The sequence below is a fragment of the Chlamydotis macqueenii genome, chromosome Z (assembly GCF_036417535.1).
Source record: "Chlamydotis macqueenii isolate bChlMac1 chromosome Z, bChlMac1.mat, whole genome shotgun sequence".
Taxonomy (NCBI): Eukaryota; Metazoa; Chordata; class Aves; order Otidiformes; family Otididae; genus Chlamydotis; species Chlamydotis macqueenii.
Genome location: NC_141593.1, coordinates 60,001,460 through 60,014,284, shown reverse-complemented (window position 1 = coordinate 60,014,284; position 12,825 = coordinate 60,001,460). Strand labels below are relative to the sequence as shown.

The 12,825-nt window shown below is 41.2% G+C and overlaps 1 protein-coding gene across 1 annotated transcript; it reads left to right on the top strand.

Annotated features, from left to right (window-relative positions):
- Positions 1 to 672: 672 nt before the first annotated feature.
- STARD4 (StAR related lipid transfer domain containing 4) lies at positions 673 to 10,670 on the top strand. Its single transcript, XM_086770988.1, has 5 exons — positions 673 to 810; positions 2,780 to 2,829; positions 4,406 to 4,532; positions 5,703 to 5,817; positions 6,378 to 10,670. Exons 1-5 carry the CDS (start codon positions 706 to 708, stop codon positions 6,602 to 6,604), a joined length of 624 nt encoding a protein of 207 aa, XP_086627114.1. The 5' UTR covers positions 673 to 705; the 3' UTR covers positions 6,605 to 10,670.
- The last annotated feature ends 2,155 nt before the right edge of the window (positions 10,671 to 12,825 follow it).

The window sequence follows — 12,825 nt, the reverse complement described above, 5'->3', positions numbered from 1 at the left end:
CGCAGCGGCTAACGGGAGGGCGCCCTCCTTCCCCCGGCTCGTGACGACACGCCGGTGACATGTCGAGAGGTCGCGTGAGAAGGCGGCGAGCTCCCCCTCTACCGCCCTCGGCGGGCCGCCCCGCCATTGGCCGAGCCGAGAAGCTGGCCGCACTCTCATTGGCTGCCGGCATCTGCCGTTGCGCTGCCGCGCCGGCCGGCAGCGTCGCTAACGGAGAAGGCGGAGGAGGCGGAAGGCAGCGGCCGCAGGTGAGCGCGGGGCGCCGGGGCTGGGGCTGGCAGCGGGGGGTGAGGGGGGCTGGCAGCGGGGGGTGAGGGGGGCTGGCAGCCGGGGGTGAGGCGGGCTGGCAGCGGGGGGTGAGGGGGGCTGGCGCCCGTCACGCGCTCCTAACGGCCGCGGAGCTCCGGGCGTGGCCTGGCGCCGTGGGGGGCGTTCGTTGGCCGGCGGCCCGCGCCCCTCGTCTGCCGCGCCGCGGGGCGCTGAGAGGCGCCCGCTGTCACCCGCCGCAAGCGGGGGGAGGCGGGGGCGGGGATGCGGGTCTGTGCGGAGCCGGGGACGGGGTTGGTAGGGAGGGGTGGTTTCTGCTTTCTCTGCTCAGAGCGCCTGGATTTAAACGAGTTGTGCTGCTGTTGAGGTCGCTGATGGGGTGTCTTGTTCTGGTGTGTGTGTCTCTGTAATAGGTACCGTGACGCCGGAGGAAAGCAAATGGATCGCCTGCCCAATTCAGCACCCCTGGCCACCAGACTGCGAAACACTCTGGTTCAGTACCACAGCATCGGAGACAGCGAATGGCGGGTGGCGAAGAAAACTGTGAGTGTTCGGGGCGGCCCCGTGCGTGCTGCCCGATTCGTTCTGTCAGTGAAGTTGTAGGTCACTTCTGGGTCAGGGGCGGGGGCGGAAGGAGAGTTTGTTATGCCGAATAACACAGGTGTGAAACTTTGGCAAATTCTTGCAGGACTTTCCTATGAGAGGCCTTGTGAAACCACCCAACTAGGATAGTACATCTTTAGATGACAGAATGTGTTCTTCCTGTCTGCAGACATACTCTGTTATTTCTTGTACCTGTTTTTGGGGAAGTTCCTCACAGAAGAATCTCAGCTGTGTAGGCCTTTTAGTAAAGCAAAATGTGAAATACTGTTACCACTAGCAGTGTGGCAAGTTGCTACTTGTCCTTTTAGCAAACCAGCCATGGCCTGCAAGTAGGCTCTACTGGCATCTGGAATCTCTTTTGTCTGTAAAGGTTGAGCCTATCATGCTTCAGCTTCAAAATGTCTTCCTTTTAAAAAATGAGATCATTCTCAATTCTTTCTCTCATACTACTTCATGTTTCCATTGCCTTCAGAGCCTTCACATTATCATAAGTTTCCTTACATGAAAGGGAATGTAGTTTCTGCTTTCTCCAAGCAGTTTGCCATACCCTTTTTTTTGAACTGATTGGCTTTTCTGAGTCCTGCTTCATCAAACTAAACAGATTTTGCTGGTGCATCAGTTCTAGGCTGGATGGATACTTTTTAGTCCTGTCCTGCACACAAAGTAGAAATTTATTTAGACATCTCAGTGTGGCAATATGGTAGGACTGATGTGGTAAATTTCTGTCTTTGCTCTTTTGTTACAATGCTTTGTGTGAGTCTACCTTTTTTTTCCTTTGTGAGTAGACATTGATAAGAGAGGGTCAAGTGCTCCAAATTTAATTTGATTATTTGCAAAATTAACAAATTCACTGTCTTGAAAGGGAGGAACAGAGTATCCAAGCCTTTTGCTCTTGCAAAACACCTACACCACGTCTGCTCTGTTAAATGCTAAGTCTTACACCTGAATCGTTGTTTTCCTTTAGGAAGTTACCCAACTTTCACTGTTTTGGATCACATTACTCCCCAGATTTTACCACTGTAAGATTTCCAGTTGGACTTCTTCTGTCCTTCCTTCTGTCCTTCCTTCCATCTGTTTTGGTACTGTGCCATGTAAAAGAAAGTCAGAGCTTTAGCTACCTGCCAGGGAGATGTGTTTCCCCCTAGATATATTAAATGGTTCTGGATGCAGTACTTACGCTACTGTTCTTTAGAACATTTGGTCCTTTGTACTTATGTAATCATGATTCCAAATAAAAAGGTGCCATATGGTAGTGTCACTGAAATTCAGAGGTTTTGTATAGAGGTTCTATTTCATACTTAGATAAAAATCAGAAAATACTGGGTTTTTTGTTTTCTCTGACTAACTTTGAAATGAATAGCCTACTGCTTGCAAGACACCTCTAGTTTAGGCATCTAGGAGAGAAGGGTAACTTAAGCTTTCTGCTTAAGTCTGCTGTTGTCAGCATATCCGCGCTGCTTGCACACATGTGCTTGGTCATGTGTTGCAAGAGTGCAAGCAGTTGTGTGTGGTCTTCCTGTCTGAGCAGTGTCCAGATAATGGCTTTCCAGTTACCTTTTAACTGAAAGGCTTTACCTATTAATGTGGTTCCATTACTCTATATGTTTTCGTAGTAAACTGGCTTAGCTTGCCAAGCCCTGTTTCTGCACTGGCTTCTAGCATTTGACACTGAGAAAAGCAATTGACTGATTTTTTTTTTTTTGAAAGAATGGAAGTTGACCAGTAAAGGATGTCTGAAACATCTGCTTCTCTTCTTAAGAAAAGTGTATGGCAGTGCTGAGGTCAATGAGTACTTTGAGGTGAACCATAATTAATAGTAAAGTTGTTAGCTTCAGAAAAACTGAAGTATTTTCTGGACATCTTATAGCTGTATGTAAGTGACAACATGATATCTCCTGTTTTTTTTCAGAAAGATGCAACTGTGTGGCGTAAACCATCAGAGGAATTCAGTGGATACCTGTAAGTTTGCCTGCAGAGAGGATAGATTTTTAAGGTTCCACAGATGTGTTTTGTAGAATTTAGAAATGAAGCCTGTGGATTCTACAGCCTTCAGCTACACACATTCTCAGAGGAGAATGTCTGCTGTGCCTGCACCATTTCTTTTTATTGTTATACTTTGATGCTGTAATGTTGCATAATGTCTAGAACAACGAACAATGAAAACTGTGGAACACACCACAACACTCCCATTGCCTGAAGTGGGCAACAACATACGCCCGGACCTTTTAGAATGATGGTCTGCAAACCACAGAATCAAGACCAGGTTCAGTAGGTCCAAGGTGTTGTTGGTTTACAACCCAGTCAGTGCTTGGACTGTTAGAGTGACTATGCATCTGCAATAGAGTAAAATGTAAAGCTTGTAGTTGCAGGAAAGATGTGTGATGTAAAGGCCCTTCCTGTGTGAGTTTCTGTCACTGACTTCTGTTGGTATCTGTAGGTTTTAATAGAGAAATAGTTACTAGAAAACAGCACTCTGAAGAAACAAAAAGTAGTGTGAAAAGGTAGCATTTGAAAGTATCTCAAAGACTGATCACGCCCTGTGGAACTGAAGTCCTGTTAAATCTGCAAGAGCTGATGACCCCAGACACCAAGAGTCTGCTAACTCTGTGCAGGGCCACGGGCACACTCGCATTAACAGGTTGTGTAGCTTGAACCACTGCCAATAGTGCAGTGGCTCCTATGTGCAGATGAAGACTCCAGGGTTGTCTATACACCTGGTGAAATAAAGGACACTTTGAACGACTTCCCAAACAAGTACCTAGAACCCACTGGCATGTTCATGTGGTCCTCCAGTTCTGAGTGTACAGCTGAGATTGACTCCAACCAGGTAATTATGAGTGAATATGGGCGAACTGCACAAGTGAATAGATGAATCTATTGCTTGACTAGTTTCCTATTATTAATAAGAACAGCTTAATGAATAAGAAGTATTTTGAAAATAGTCATCCTGATGGATTCTTCCCCTTCAGGAGCTGGAGGCCCAGTAACTCAAGTAAACAAAATCTGCTGTCTACTAAAAATATCTCATAACAAATGAATGTCCTGTAAAGTCTTATACCAAGTACTTTATTTGGTACTCTTCTATGATGGCAAAGCATAACATAGTTTCTCATTAGCTTGATTCTGCTACTGTTACTTCTACTTTATGAAAAATGTTTTTCCCATTGTATTCCTGCTCTCCTTTATTTTTGCTTTTAGCTTTCATTGTTCCTAGTGGACTCTCTTGCTCACCCAGCAAGAAGGGCAAAATAACAAGTTGTTAGAGAAATAAGCATGATTATTTTAATCTGAAGAAGGAGTTTGCCATTTAGAAAATATTGATTGCTGCGTGAGGACAAAGTTTCTCAGCATGATATTTATTGCAGAAAAGAATAGATGCACCCATAAGTCTTTTTTCTGTATTGTTTTTTCTGATACAGTTGTCCACTGACCATAGCTCCAGGTACCACAGTATTCTAGTAAATGTGCTGTTGCAGATTAATGGAATATTTAGAAAGAATTTCTCATTTTTAAATGTAAACTTATGTTTCTCTAGCTACAAAGCTCAAGGAGTGGTGGAAGACGTTACTAACAGAATAGTGGATCATATTCGCCCTGGACCTTATAGGCTAGACTGGGACAGCTTAATGACTACAATGGACATCATGGAAACATTTGAAGAGGTGAAGACATATTTAGATTCTTAAGGGAAATGTGTATAGATGCATACATGAATTTAACATTACAGTAGAGCAGTCATTCCAGCAAACACTAATATTCTTTGCCCATTTTCTGCCTGCACGTGGGATATTGTGCATACATATGGTCAGTGACCTCAGATGAGGCTTTCTGGCTGCACAGTCCTATGTGGAATCTTGCAGTTCAGCTTTCCATCAGTGCTTAAAATAAAGGAGTAAAACTTGATCGGTCACACTTCTCTCAGACATGGGAGCTCTGGTAGCCTCTGATAAAACTCACATATAGAGACTTACAGTGTGATATTTTGTATGCCAAAGCCTTTTCATACAACTTGCTTTCTTCCGTTCCACAAGAAACGAAATTATGGGTGGTAATAATCCACACATATAGAATTTGCAACCTCTTCCTGAAAGGCTGATTTCACCGTGTGGAGGGGCTTTGTGCTGGGAGCCAAAATAGCACATACTCAGTAGCAGGACTTGCTAAAGAAAGATAGGTTTGAAGTTGATTACAGAAGAGCTAGTAGCATTCCTTTGTTTACTGGGGACATTTAGTATGACTTCAAAACCCTGTGAACATCTAGCTTGAACATGGATTGCTCTTTTGCTCTGGCTCTTAAGGAAGATTTATATGGCAAAACGTTTTTGTTAATTATTCCCTAAAATTTATACTAACTCTATTGTCTTAAAATAAACCCCTTTTTGAGGAATTGTTTGCATGCTGTTTTGTTATTCACTTGGTCTATTAAAAGTACTTGTCAAAGCATCTTAGTATCAAGAGAGACCTCTTGCAATTTATTCATGGTCCTTTCACACTTCGTCAGTAATGGTTAAGCCACATAAAAGCCACATCACTTTCAGTTCCCAGGCACGACACAGTTCTCTAGTTTAGTCAGTCAGTATGGTTTGAAGTTGCCAGATATTCTCTGCCCCTGCAGCTCTCAGCTGCAGACTGCAAGTCCTTGCAAACTTCCAGCATTTAGACTGAAAATGATGTAGCCAATCAGATCTCACTGAAGTTATTTGCACAGGGTGTTTGACAGAGGCTGCAACCTTTGTGGAAAAGAGCAGCTGCCTACAAGTATAAATTTCCCTGTATTCATTATACTAAGGTGTTTTTGTTTTCTTACCCTCCTTATTCTGTCACTCAACAAGAACTGCTGTGTGATGCGCTACACCACTGCTGGCCAGCTGTGGAACATCATAGCACCAAGGGAATTTGTTGATTTCTCTTACACTACAAGCTATGAAGATGGACTTCTAACATGTGGTAAGGCACCACTTACCTCTGCTTAATTCTTATTTTGCAACAACTGCTTGGCTTAAGATTTGTTTCAAATTAAGTTTAGTTCTGCAGTAAGCATTCAAAAAATGGTATAAGGTGGTCTCCAACAGGTATTTCAAAGGTATTTTAACATTTTAAAGATCTCAAGAAGTATACAAGTTACTGGTTTACCCATGAGCCGTCCCTGTGTGCCAAGTTTCACTTATGCCAACTGTGGGCAGGAGTGGCAGAGACAAGTTGATTTGTATCTGACTCAGCTCTTACAGCAAACTGGATGGAGTAACAATTTGCTCAGCTTGCTAGTAAATGGGAGGAATGTCTTTCTAATGTCAGAATTTCTGCTTGTCAAGCTCTGCTTGTCTGTTGTGGAGTCTGGATGAAGAGCAGACAACTTTCATGCATGAGAGTACCCAGAAACTTGAAGTGTGTCTGTCACTTCTAGTAAATTCCCCAAGCAGAAACTTGGACATTTTTAAATTTACTTTACCTTTATTTTTTTATCTGTCTCAAATTAATTTCCCTTTTTTGATTGTTTTCCTTGATAGGTATAAGCCTAGACTATGGAGACGTGAGACCTAACTTTGTTCGTGGATTCAATCACCCTTGCGGTTGGTTCTGTGTCCCTCTGAAGGACTATCCTAACCACAGTCTTTTAACAGGCTATATTCAGACTGAACTGCGAGGGATGCTGCCACAATCTGCAGTAGACACTGCCATGTCTAGTACCCTGGCCAATTTCTACTCTGACCTCAAAAAGGCACTGAAAACATAGACGAACAGTGACTTAAAAGCCTGTGCGTTTCTTGCAATCAAATTGTATTGTTTAGCTTAGCATAGGTTATTAGCTACTGAGTTAAGAGGTGAGTAATGTTCCTGAATGATACCCGAACCTTTATGTTGAGGGATCCAAGCAACTTTACCAAATACTTTTTAATGTGATATTTAGCATACATTCCTAATTCTTGGTGCGAGATTCTCTTTCCTGCTCGGCACTCTGCAGCTGTGTGAGGAGTCATCTGAATATATAAACCTCTGGATTCCTAGGTAGAAAACACAAGATGTGTGCGTGGGTTTGAAAAATGCAGCATGAACTCAGCTCTCACCAGCAGTATTGAGAGTGGAGTGCTCAGGATTTTGCTGGTGCAGGTCACTGTAAAGGCAACATCTCATTGAAGATGCAGTTTTGTAATATATATTTTTATATTTACTTAAATTTTTGGTTTATTTAGTTTGTACAGCTGCATCTGTAATTTGTTTTTTAAAATTTACTCTGATTTATCATAGGGATATTACGTAGCCAAGTTCTTAAATGATACGATTCATAAGAAAACTATTTGCTCTTGTTAGCAAAAATAACTATTAATTATTGGCATTTCTTCAGTGTTGTAACTGTAACTTAATTAACTGTTGTATATAACAGTCTCAGTGCATAGATATAGAAATGCCCTTACAGCTGATCCAAAGCTAATTTAAGTAATCCTGTGTCTTTCCATAGTTTTTAGTGGGCTTTTAATCACACAGTTGTCAAAACAGCAAGCCTAAAATGTATCTTCTAGGATACTCTGTACTTCTAAGAAATTTTTTTACTTAAATTTGCATGTAATTGTATGGGGTTTTTTTTGGTTTTTTCCTCCTTAACTGAAAATCCTTGAATTACTAAAGCAACAGAAAGGACCACTAACTTGCTTCAGATACAGACATTGGTGTAGCCACAACAGCACAAACTGCCAATGTGCTGGTCCAGGGCAGTGGAGTGTTCTATCATAATGCATCTAGATTGATCTTTGCAATAAATGACATTAGAATCTTAAAACATGAGCAACTGAAGGCCAAAGCTCAAGCTGCAGAATTGGAGGATGGAGGGTCAAATTTTTAATGATATTTAGCCACCCAGTGACATTGAGAACTACGTAGCAGGGGCTTTCAAAAGATTACTATCTGTGCTGCTAGGAACCTGAATTCTCTTTAAAACCTGACATTAAGCTTTTAATGTAGGTATGCATAATTTGCTCAGGGGAGATTGTAATTTTCACTTCACTTTACCAGTACTAGTAGAAGCAAGTTTAGCTGTGTAGTAGTTAAGGGAAGTACCTGGGAGCCCTAGTATTTTGGGGGCAGTTGTATATATACAAGGACTCTCAGAAAAAATGAACTCTCCGAAAAAAAAAAATTCAGATTAAAATTGTTCCCCTGCAATATTTTCTCTTATGACACTGGCCACTGTAGCTGAACTCTGAACAGTGAGGACTTTTCTTTTTCATTGCTCAAGCAAAGAGGTAGATAAAACAGGACACCAAATATAGTGAGGGCTCTTTCAACATGCTTCATGTATTAAGGCATTTAGTACTGTTTAAAACAGTTAAAAACAACAGCATCAAACAGCCTTTGGTGTCTTCATAGGCAGAAAATGTCAACTGCATGTTGGGTTTTGTGTATTCTGCAGTTTCCTTTAAACTCCTTGGTTACTCTTCCCATCTATTCTGTCTTTCTTGTTTCCTCTGCAGTACTGGAAGTTCACAAGGTGATCTTTCACCACCAAGGAAACTAAGGAATCAGATGTGTCAGCAGACATGTTTTTTCCTTAATGCTAGGGTCCACTCCTTTCTGTTACTGGTACAGAGGCAAGTATGAAAGCTCTGGCAGTACTGTTCTGTGGGATGAATGCCGGCAAGATTATAGAGGAAGCTGTGTGAAGTGTACCCAATTTATTCTTCCCAGTTATAAAGACTACATGTATAGTGCATCTGCATATTCATGCTGCCTTTTTTAAAAAACTGCTGGGATTGGCTAATTGAGTAGTTGTGATACAGATGTATACAGAGAAAAAATATTCCATTGCTCTGTGAAAAGCCTAGTTTACATTTACACAGAGGCAGTTCAGTGGTGGAGAAACGAGTCAAAATGAGCACAAGACACTTACAGGGTGATGTTTGTACAACGCTAGGCACTGCAGAAAAGATTAAGAGGTCCTTGTTGCAAACACCCATTGTAAGGGCTCTAACACCTGTAGAGTATCTGTCCTTATTTAGTGTTCAGTGAAGTGGCTTTTATGCTTTCACAGAAGACAGGCTGATGAAGCACAGAACAGCTGAAGAACTTGTGTTTAAATGGAAGAAAATTGCTAATGTATTTTAAGTATGATGATGTTTTTGATAAAAATGGATCCATGCAGGTTTCCTTTTTATCAACAGAGTTGTTTTCAGTAACAGGCCTAGAAATTGAAAGATTTTGTGAATGAGAGTAGAGTTTCTGAAATCAATGTAGGCCTTCTATTTTGCATTATGTTAATTTATTCCTTAAACACTGATTAAACTGACTTAGTGTGTTTTAACAGATGTTAAATGTTCAGATGTGATTCTGAACGTTCAAGTGAATAACGGAGTAGAGGTTACCGGAGACAGAGAATGGAGGCAGCTGTTGGGGTTTTTTTTTTTGGTTGTTTTTTTTTGGTTTTTTTTTTTTTTTTTTTTTTTTTTAATCAATGAAAGAGCATAGTGCAATTCTCCAGTTTTCCGATAAGAAGAAATCATGGAAGGTGCTAACAAATTTTTTTTTATTTATTTTGGGGAATCTCACACTTCTAAAAGTGGTTCTGATTTAGGAGTGCAATGATTGACAATGTATGCTGATTATACTGCTGAAGCAATGCACAGCTGATATCCAGGCAGTTCACCTGTAGAGTAATACAGAATTAGAAGAAAGATGTCCAGTTTCATTATGTGTTGTATTTATTTGAACCCAAAACTTTTTTTTTTTTTTTGGTAGCTAAGGATTGAGGAGAGTGTTAGATCTTGAAGCAGAGCTGTTCTTTAACCAGAGCACCTTCAGACCCAAGAAAGCCACGAAATCAAGTACTTACCAATCATAACCTCTTCTCCCACAATGACATTGTTTTCCTCCCAAGTTAGTGCGCAATCTAGATGGAGCCAAGACAGTAAAAACAGGAAAGCAACTGAATAGGCAAAGTGCAGGAGTCCATATTTTGCTTATTAGGAGGTAGTGGGAGACAAAGTAAATCACCTAGTATAGATTTCTGTCATCCTTATAGCAAAATTTCTACACGTTTGTGATGTTCGCCAGTACTTGAGTTTAAGAATGTTTCAGTTAAACTGGAGTATTGTTATCCAAAAGTGGCTTCTGAGCAAGGTGCCAAAGAATAGCAGGGACTAGTTTTCGCTAGGGAAATGACACATCAAAATTATTTTTATATGACTAGTATTTTTTTAAAAAATTACTTTTTCAGAGGTTTAGGCAATATGACAGTCTAATCTCTGGCTGTTTAACTAGGTGCTCTGTGTGTAGAGGGGAAAGGTGGCTAAAGAGAAAACAATTTTCATGTTTGGCTTCTGTTCCTCATCTAAAACCTCCAGCATTAAAAACTGTCTGTAATTGTGTTCCTTATTTTACATATGCAGAGATAGAGGTTGGGCTACATTCAGTTTGGTAGCAGCCCAAGGTACTCTACCACAGCCTGCTGGGAGGTAGACCAGTAATTCAGACAGAAGGGAATGGCACAAGCCCTGGTCTCAAATTTGATGAATTTATGAATGTGAAACATGACGAATTTATAAAACATGAAAAAAACTGTATAATTGCTCCAGTAATCATAACTAAGTGGAACTGGTTTTATGACTTGAGCTGGTGATTCAACCCAGGAGGTTCACTGCTGTAAAAGTAGCCATAATTCTACTGAAACCAGTCAAGTTGTGCCTTTGTTCAGAAAGTCAAAGTCTGTCTATCTTAACAGTGGTTTTAACTGACTGTGTTCAGCAATTAAGAGATTATATTTATGTTTTGTATGGAATTGCAGAATAAATTAAAACATGGATTCCAACAGATTCGTGATGTAGCTTTTTCAATACTTGTGCGGGTGGATGTAGTGTTCAGTAACTTTTTAGGGAGTTAGTTTGCTGATGTAGTTCATCTTCAGCTGCATGGTGGTCTCTAACACTATGAATTTGTCTCCTTAAATTTGAAAGCCAAGAAGGCCGTCTTTACCTAGAAACTTGATTTAGGCCAAGAAAGATACCCAACTCATATTTCTGCTAAATTGAAATCTCTTGAAAACTGTACAAATAGGATTTTCTCAAAGCTTTAATTTTAAAAATATGTATTGTTTATTTTGTAATGACCCCATGATTGCTGAAGAACTTTATTATGTTGTCTTGGTATTACTTACCTTTTAGCATGTTTAAGAAATGGTTTATTAACAATCAAAATTAAGTTAATCCAAAACACTTTGCAAAAGGCATAGGTATACATTAGACTTACAAAGCATGTTGCAACATGTATTTTGACATATAATTAGCACCTACAGAAACAAAGGAAGAAAATGCCTGTATCTTATGTAGATCCTTTCCTTTTTTTCTCTTAATAAGCCTACATAAAGACAGGAGAGTTCTGTAGCATTTGACTTCAGAGCAAAGAGTTGCAGCCCTCTTCTGTTGCTGAGAAAAGGAACTGTGACCTCAGATACAGCATGCTTTTGCAGGGCATGTATCGTGGCACCCTCTGCAAAGTGGGGTAGGAATGTGTACAGAGGCCACTTTGGGTCTTTGGAAAATGATTAAGGACATTAATTAGGATTATTAAAAAAATAGTGATGTTTAAGCCCATTTCCTGGTGAAGGAGAAGATGAAGCTGGGAAAGATAATAATAAATCAATGCTGAAGATTAAGTGTGCTCTGGAAAAGAATACATCCTGAAGTCCTAGAGCACAATTTAAACTTTGTAATACCTTCTGCATTTCCCAGTCCTCACTGAGCTATGCTGGTGACTCAGTTTTACAGTACAGATAGGAACTGATTGTTGTGGGGTTAACCTTCCTTGGGATTGTGCCACTAGCAGAGAGAAAACAGTCACAGATGATAACAGCACATGACAGGAGATACCTCTGCAGGTTTCACAGCTGACCCACACCGTAGGAGATGTCACTTCTGGGTTAAGGTGGCCCACATCCCAACATGTTATCCAGAACTGTCTCTTCATGAGTGATTTTCTTTAAAATTTCTCTTTCAATGGGTCAAGTCAGTATGATTACCTAATGATCTTTGAAAATATTTTTTTGATACAGGCAGCATAGGTGAAGCTGTCAGAAGATCGGTTACTGCCTAAAGTTGCCTAAGTGTAATCAGAAACTGACCTTGCTCAGACCTTCTTTGGATCAGTTTGGCTGTGCCCTGGGGTGCTTGACAGAAAGCATTTCTTGAGCTCTGTACCAGGGCCTGCTGACCTGCCTGCCAGCACAGACCCACCTCTGGGGCAGGTTATGACTCTGAAGAGCAAATTACCACAAAGATTCCCTGACTTTCTCAGTGTGTCAATCTGAATGTTGCCTTTAATTTGGGTTCCAGTCAGACAGCATTACAGCTAGTGTGTTGGTGGTATTAATTCAGGCTCCAAGGCTCACTGGTGATGCAGGGCAATGCTCAAGGGAGTGCATCTGAGCAGTGTGAGTACTTTGTTATTTGGGTACCATATGACCCCTCTGTTTGTATGCCTAACATGATTTTGGGTTCCTCACAATTTGGAGGAAGAAGGAAAGAAATTGCAGCATGCCTGTTCACTGGAGCATGAGAAATGTCCCTACAAACCGGCATCTCATGCATATGGGATTAAACATGGAGCCCCTATGTACACAGCCATCTCTGCTGAACTTCATGTTTCTGAACCAATCTGCTAATTTAAAAGATGCAATTAAAACACGAACATCTGTACAGAAACAGCCCGTGAGAGTTGAGACACTGAAAGTTTCCCAAGACCAGCAGATGTAGTAATCTTTACCAGAAGACTGTCGCACATTGAGGAGCTAGTGACTCACACAGCAGTTAGCCGGAACTGGGCCAGGCCCGTGCCGTGCATGTTCCCTGGTTGCAGGATAAACTTACCCAGCTAACGATAGCAGAGGAGCCTGCAGGGAGCCGCCACACAGTATGGGCAACTAAACCACCTGGCCTGGCCTTCCCCATATCTTTTAATAACCCTGTATATTCT

Bases quoted from the DNA above. Each gene is read 5' to 3' on its own strand.
- STARD4 (XM_086770988.1), top strand. From the start codon at position 706: ATGGATCGCCTGCCCAATTCAGCACCCCTGGCCACCAGACTGCGAAAC. The intron at 2,830-4,405 runs GTAAGTTTGCCT...ATGTTTCTCTAG, and splicing joins GAGGAATTCAGTGGATACCT to CTACAAAGCTCAAGGAGTGG. The intron at 4,533-5,702 runs GTGAAGACATAT...TCACTCAACAAG, and splicing joins TCATGGAAACATTTGAAGAG to AACTGCTGTGTGATGCGCTA.